This window comes from Glycine soja, chromosome 18 (genome assembly GCF_004193775.1).
Source record: "Glycine soja cultivar W05 chromosome 18, ASM419377v2, whole genome shotgun sequence".
Lineage (NCBI taxonomy): Eukaryota > Viridiplantae > Streptophyta > Magnoliopsida > Fabales > Fabaceae > Glycine > Glycine soja.
This window is the reverse complement of record NC_041019.1, coordinates 19592370-19598939: the sequence shown is the minus strand read 5'-3', so window position 1 is coordinate 19598939 and position 6570 is coordinate 19592370. Positions and strand designations below refer to the sequence as shown.

The 6570-nt window shown below is 32.1% G+C and overlaps 1 protein-coding gene across 1 annotated transcript; it reads right to left on the bottom strand.

The window, feature by feature from the left end:
- Nucleotides 1-463: 463 nt before the first annotated feature.
- On the bottom strand, nt 464-2445 carry LOC114395189 (RING-H2 finger protein ATL47-like). Its single transcript, XM_028356903.1, has one exon. It carries the CDS (start codon nt 1694-1696, stop codon nt 542-544), a length of 1155 nt encoding a protein of 384 aa, XP_028212704.1. The 5' UTR covers nt 1697-2445; the 3' UTR covers nt 464-541.
- Between the last annotated feature and the right edge of the window lie 4125 nt (nt 2446-6570).

The window sequence follows — 6570 nt, the reverse complement described above, 5'->3', positions numbered from 1 at the left end:
TTTCTTTTGCTTCTTTTTTAACCCATAGGTTTATTAAAGCAAATCTCAAGAGAACACCAAAGCATCCAAAAAGCAACACCCAATTTTGACTTCACTTTTAATCTTCCTACTCAGTGCAAGAAATTGCTAATAAAGACCACTTTTGTCACACTAATATAATTATGGCCCACATTCAAAAATTATGTTTGGAATCTGAAATCATCTTCTGTCATTGTGATTTTTGCTAACTACTCTCTTTAACTACTTTTGTTTTCCTCGTAACCTCTTTCAAACATTGCTTTACAAGAACTTCACAAGTAATGCGGATGGTAGTTTCTGATAATCTTTATGGAAAATTTACAAGTTAAGCTGTTAGGGGTAAACAAACATATAATTCTTATTTAAAGGGCAATGCTTGATTGAATGCTTATGGCATAATTTACAAGTATTATCAATAAAAATGTAAAATCAGAAGTATGAAATAAAAAAGAAAAAACAGCAGATCAAAAGAGGACTCGTTGAAAACATGTAAGTATCCCAAAATACAAAATACTGAGTTGCTTCATGTACCTAGAGCTCTATTCACCCACGGCAGAGCTGCAGTGACATTAGAACCACCCAAATGGTTTTCTTGTGAAATTGAAACCTTGTCCTTCTTAGACCATTGCCAGATCTTGGAAACAGAAAAGCTTTCACCTTTCCTAGTAATATTGATTTTTTTCCCCTCAACATCATCAGTGGAAGAATTTCCATAATTGGTCAATCTCCCTTTCAATTGTCTCATACTGCTATCACTAACACCTCCACCATCACCTCTATTGGGGCACAAAGCCACTTGCAAATCTGAATCAGCAACCACATACTGGAATGACCCCATTGAATAACATCTCCTAACATCCAAATTACTTGTACTACTCTCACCTCCACCCCCTGTTTCCACCCCCTCAACAATATTTGAGCTTCTAAACTTCCCAAGCCTCACAGAAAACACCCTTTTCCCACTTATTGTGTGGTTTTCTGCATGCTTGTTGTCACAAACACCCTCACCAGGAACACTTCCGGAAACCCCATCTTCTTCCCTCACACCCTCAAGGTCATAAACTGGGTTTTCAAAGGCAAAGCCTGGATCATAAAGACTCCCTCTACAGAGAGGACAGGTTGAATTTGACAGCAGCCATGTGTCTATGCAATCAATGTGGAAAGCATGGTTGCAAAGGGGAAGCAGCCTCAGCATGTCTTGTTCTGAGAACTGGCAAAGGCACACTGCACAATCAAATGGCTCCTTTAACCCTATGATGTCTTTGTAGAGGAAAACTGGGAGGGCATCTATGAGGGCCTGATCCAGGCCTGAGTCATGGAGATGGAAGAGCTGCTGTAGCTGCCTCTGGTAAGGATCATCAGATTCAGACATGTCATCAGGGTACCTATTAGACTGAGAAATTGATGATGAAGAAGAGGACCTGTGCCTTATGAGGAATCTAACAAGAAAGTGAAGGAGACCAGAGATGAAGAACACAATTGCTAGAATGACAAAGATGAAAACAAGTGCAGGGCTTATTCTGGTGCCAGATGAAGAAGCTAGAGGAGGAGGAGAGGCTAGTTGTTTCTTGTAGCCGGAACTATAAGGCAATGATGCAGAAGAAGAAGAAGAACAAATACTACTAGGGTTGTTGATAGCATCAGTACTATGGCAGATTTGAGAGTGAACCCAATTCATTTCAGAAAAATGTGTCTCAGTGTGTGAGCTTCAGCAGAAGAGACACTGACAAGTATACCTATTTGCTAGAATAAAGTTAGTGTCTTTGCTTCTTTTGGGATTGAACCCAACTCACATTGTGTGGAAAACAATCAACATACACACATCAACCCTTGAACTCCAAAAAAGACAAAAAAAGAGTGGCGCATATAGGGTACGTGAAAGAGGAGGAAACAGATAAAAAAATAAATAAAAACAACCTTACTCAAATTTATGTTGCTCTTTTTGAAGACCAGAAGTGTGGCAGTTACAAGGGGAGAAACATGCTTAAGAAATTTTAAGGTGCAGTTGACCAACCTCAAGAGCTGGAGCCATTCTCAAGCTGTTATTTTTCTATCTGGGACAATTCTCTTCTCTCTGTCACATGAACGGAAAACGGAGTCACTTCCAAAACCCGAGCGAGGTCTTATTGGTTTTGGATCCATAGAGTGAAAGGTAGATACTTGATAGATCTAGCTTCATAGAATAATAGATTTGTTCTTTGATCTTTATCAAATTGTTGGGTTACTTAATTTATGGCCCAAGGAAAATTTGGTGCATTGAGTCTACATTATCGTTGGACAAAAACTTAAGAAAAGGGCATTTAAATTCTACACCACTCCATTTGAATCGTGTATTTTCCAATTTTTAAATATTCTAAAGTTACTCTTTTTATATTATACCTTTCCTCTTTCTTAACATGTTACTCTACGAGGGAGTCTCACTTGTTCTTGTACTCCATTTGTATCAATTCCGTCATTGATTTCTTTCGGTTGCACAACTCTAGTGAGGTTGGGTTGATGTGTAGGTGCATTTTTTTCCTATTTTTTATTAAGTTTTTGTTTTATGAACAACCTTTTCCAGAAGAAGAATACTGACAACTGTATTCAAAATAGTTATTCTGGAAGCTTTTATTTCAGTTATGAAATGATTATTCTAGAACACAATTTTTGTCTTGGAATAGGTGTTCCATAATAGTAAAATAAAAGCTTTTGGAATACTTGTTTTGGAAATATGTATATTTATTCCAAAACATGCAATCCTGAATGATGGTAACTTTTTCTGAAACACCTATTTCGAAAGCATATTTTATGTTACCTGGAAAACCTATTCCAAAACTCAATTTTTGTTCCAAAATGACCATTTCATAAGCTATTATGGAATAGGCATAAGTGCTTTGAAAACTTATTCCAGAATAACTATTCCAAAAGGTAAAAATTCCCTTCTGGAATAGGATGTGTTTCGAAAAACTATCTCAAAAGGTAAAAATTACCTTCTAGAATGAGGATTCTTGGTGAAAGAGTTATTTTTGTTCATACAATTAAAATGGGAGGTGCAATACAAGTTGGGGGGTATAGCATAGGAAAAGTTGTTTATTTTGTGAAAGTGGGTAGACCATGAGGCCCAATGCTAATAATGGGCAACTACTATAGCATACGGGACTTTGCTAGGTGCACCAGGCATATTGCTTGTGCACCCAACATTAAAATAAAATTCTAAAAATATCCTTAAGCGTTTTTTATTTTTTACAGATTACATAATCTATATACCTCATACAGATTACGTGATCCGTATGAGTCATACTGATTATGTAATCCGTATGAGTTAATTTGTATGACTCATACGGATCACGTAATCCGTATGAGTCAACTCATACGGATTATGTGATCCGTAAGTATTTTTTAAAGTTTTTTTTTCTAAAATATGTTTTTTAATTTATCAATAAATTAATTTTTTTAATAGTAAATATTTTTTATTTATAAAAATATATGGATTAAATAATTCGTATGAGTTATATCAAAATTAATTTTCACAAAATTTATTATTTAAATTTACATGCGGATTAAATATACATTAGAAATTTTTGTGTTATATATAACATTATTTATTTTATAATATAATTGATCTATTAGCTCAGTTGGTTAGAGCGTTGTACTAATAACTTTAAAGTCACAAGTTTGACTCTACTTGGGCCATTAATCTTATATTTAAGGACAAATGTAGTATTAATTAAGCTAGTAATATTTCACACCTATAAAGAGATGGCAAAATAATTATGCAATAACAATATAAAATGGTTTTACATTATTATTAAGTTTCAAACTAACATTTATAGTAAGTAAAAACATTTTTTAAGGCACAATCAAAACTTTTAATTAGTTTAAAGTGCTGAAATGATATCCATGATATAAAATTACTTTAAATATACAAAATCAATGAATATATATTTAGATGACAATAAGGCCTAATTTTATTATTTTGTAAATTTTTTCACCCAAGTTTTATTTTTGCAAATTCTATCATTTAAGTTTTCAATCTTTGCACATTTTAACGATGTTGACATGTCACTAAAAAAAGTTCAATTTTTTTGAGAAACAATATTGTTTTGATATCAACATGATGATGAAATGTGTAAAAGTTAAAAATTTGAATAATAAAATTTGTGAAAAATAAAATTTTGTGGTAAAATACATGAAAATTGAAATAATAATAATTGAATGATAAAATGTACAATTAATTAACCTAGCAATAACGATGAAGTAATTTTCTCAAATGTACATTTGTGAAACTAAATAATCAAACATACATGCTTAGTTCAATCTTATTTAGACTTATATTAAGACAACATTAGTATAAATGTTTGGACGAGCTAGCTTATAAAAATAACTTATGATACATCGTTATCAATAAACTACTTTTGCTTATCTTAGTAAAAACTTAGGAGGCATTTGTTTCACGGGTAATTTTTTTTTAGTCCGGGGAATATATGAAGGAAAAAAATTATCTCATGTTTATTAAGAAGTAATAAAATAATTAATCTTAGGTATATTTTATATTTGGGTAAACAATAATCCCACCTTTAGTCAATATTTAATCCCAACAAAAGGGGTAGGAAATATTTATTTCCATGAGACATGAATCCTCTTAGTGAGTAAAAATACACATATACCTTCCTTACTACCCACTATCCAACTACCTTCTTAACGCTCCCTTTATGTACGTGCTATAATCTTTCTTTTTATCACACATTTTTTTCCAGTGCCAATTTCATTCACCACCAATTTTATGTGTTATTCACTAAAATTTTTAGACTAAAATATGTTTATGATTTTTGATATATACTCGAGTTTTGTTTTAAATCCTTGATAAATCTTTTCTTCACTTTCTCTCCTTGGTATTTGAAAAGTGTAAAAACAAATATAACAAGAAGGGAGGTTGATTTGTGATTTGATAAATTTTTAAAATATTTTTTGTGAAAACAAAGTTATTGTCTTAAATAAGATTTAGTAAGATAGATAGCAAATTTTCTCAAAAACAAGTTTAGACGATGGAAACAGACTTTGCAAAACTGAAAGAGTTTCCAAGACAAAATCAAATTCAAACTCTAGGTCAATTTAAAACATAAGAGAAATGAAAGCATATAAGACACATAGATTTATACTGGTTCATTTCTACCATTGAGATTACGTCTAATTCTTGATTAATCATCAAGTTCCACTATCTTCAACAAGTTGCAAGTATTAGTCACTATCGCTTTTAGCTCTATACCAAGCTTGACACAACCCAGTATTCTTTACCCTACCAAGTCACAAATGGCTCTAAACAAATAAAAAGATTTGTAGTTTGTTTGCACACTAACTAAATCTTAATTGTTTTACAGACAGATATGAAATATAAGTACTTAGTCTTTTCTCTCAAGGTGTTTAAGGTGTTTTGAGAGCTTTTCAAACTTTACAAGAATGTAAAGAATGCTTTTCGCAAAAACAATTTGAATGATAGCGTGTAGGTTTATGTCCCATGTCTTCAAAGCTTCTAGTATTTATAGGCCTTCATCTTTAAGTATTTGTTGTTTCTAAACGGATATAATTATTCTCTTGAGGTTGCTATGATGTTTGTGGTCATTGGAATATTTAATGCTTGCATTAAATGCATGTATTTCTTCATGCTTGAAAACCACTCTTGTTTACTTTCATGTAGAACACTTTAACAGGGAACCACTTCCTTAGCATTACAGTAGGTCTGCCACAACAAAGCATGCCTTTTGGTGTTGTTTGACAACTATCAGAGCATAAATTTCATTTATTCTTCATAAGACTCGATAGATCCTTAAAGAATGTCTTGCGAGACTGTTCTTGAAAAATGAATCTAAGACATAAAGTATTTGTGACGATTTTAAAACCATGTGTATTTGTTTAAAAAATTATAATACAATTCCTGGCGGTTAAAAACCGCCATAATTAATAAAAGAAAAATAAATGCAATACAAAACAGAGATAGTTATGGAGATATAGCTTGAAGATAAATGAAGAAAATCACTTGAAAGATAATTGCAACAATTAAAACAAATTATGTCAGTTGAAGAGATAATTTCCTTGCATAGATTATATTATTTTGTAAATTAAGGAGATTATTTGTCTCTATTAAACACATATACGATTCTATAAATAGAGAGACATAGGCAGTAACAAAAAACACCTCTACACATCACCTTCACTGAAAAACCCTCTTCTCTCTTTTTGTGTTTCATAAGTGACTAGTTTCTTTCTTAGCTAGAAGAGGAAAAGATTGAACCTTATTTGATGTAATTTTATCACATTAATATATTATTTGAGTTTATTATTCACCTTCTATACTTAATGTTTTGTGAGCTTCACCTCATAGATGATTCTAGGAATTGATGTGCACTTTAGCGAGTCTCATTGAAACTTGTACCGAATCGGATACTTAATTAGAGTTATCTCTAGGGATAGAATAATCTTAGTTAAGCCTCGTTAATTCCCAAATGATAATCTTTATTACTTGTGTTGGTTTGGAAAGGTATTGAGAATCAAGACAAGTGATTTAAGGTCTATCAC

Bases quoted from the DNA above. Each gene is read 5' to 3' on its own strand.
- LOC114395189 (XM_028356903.1), bottom strand. From the start codon at position 1,696: ATGAATTGGGTTCACTCTCAAATCTGCCATAGTACTGATGCTATCAAC.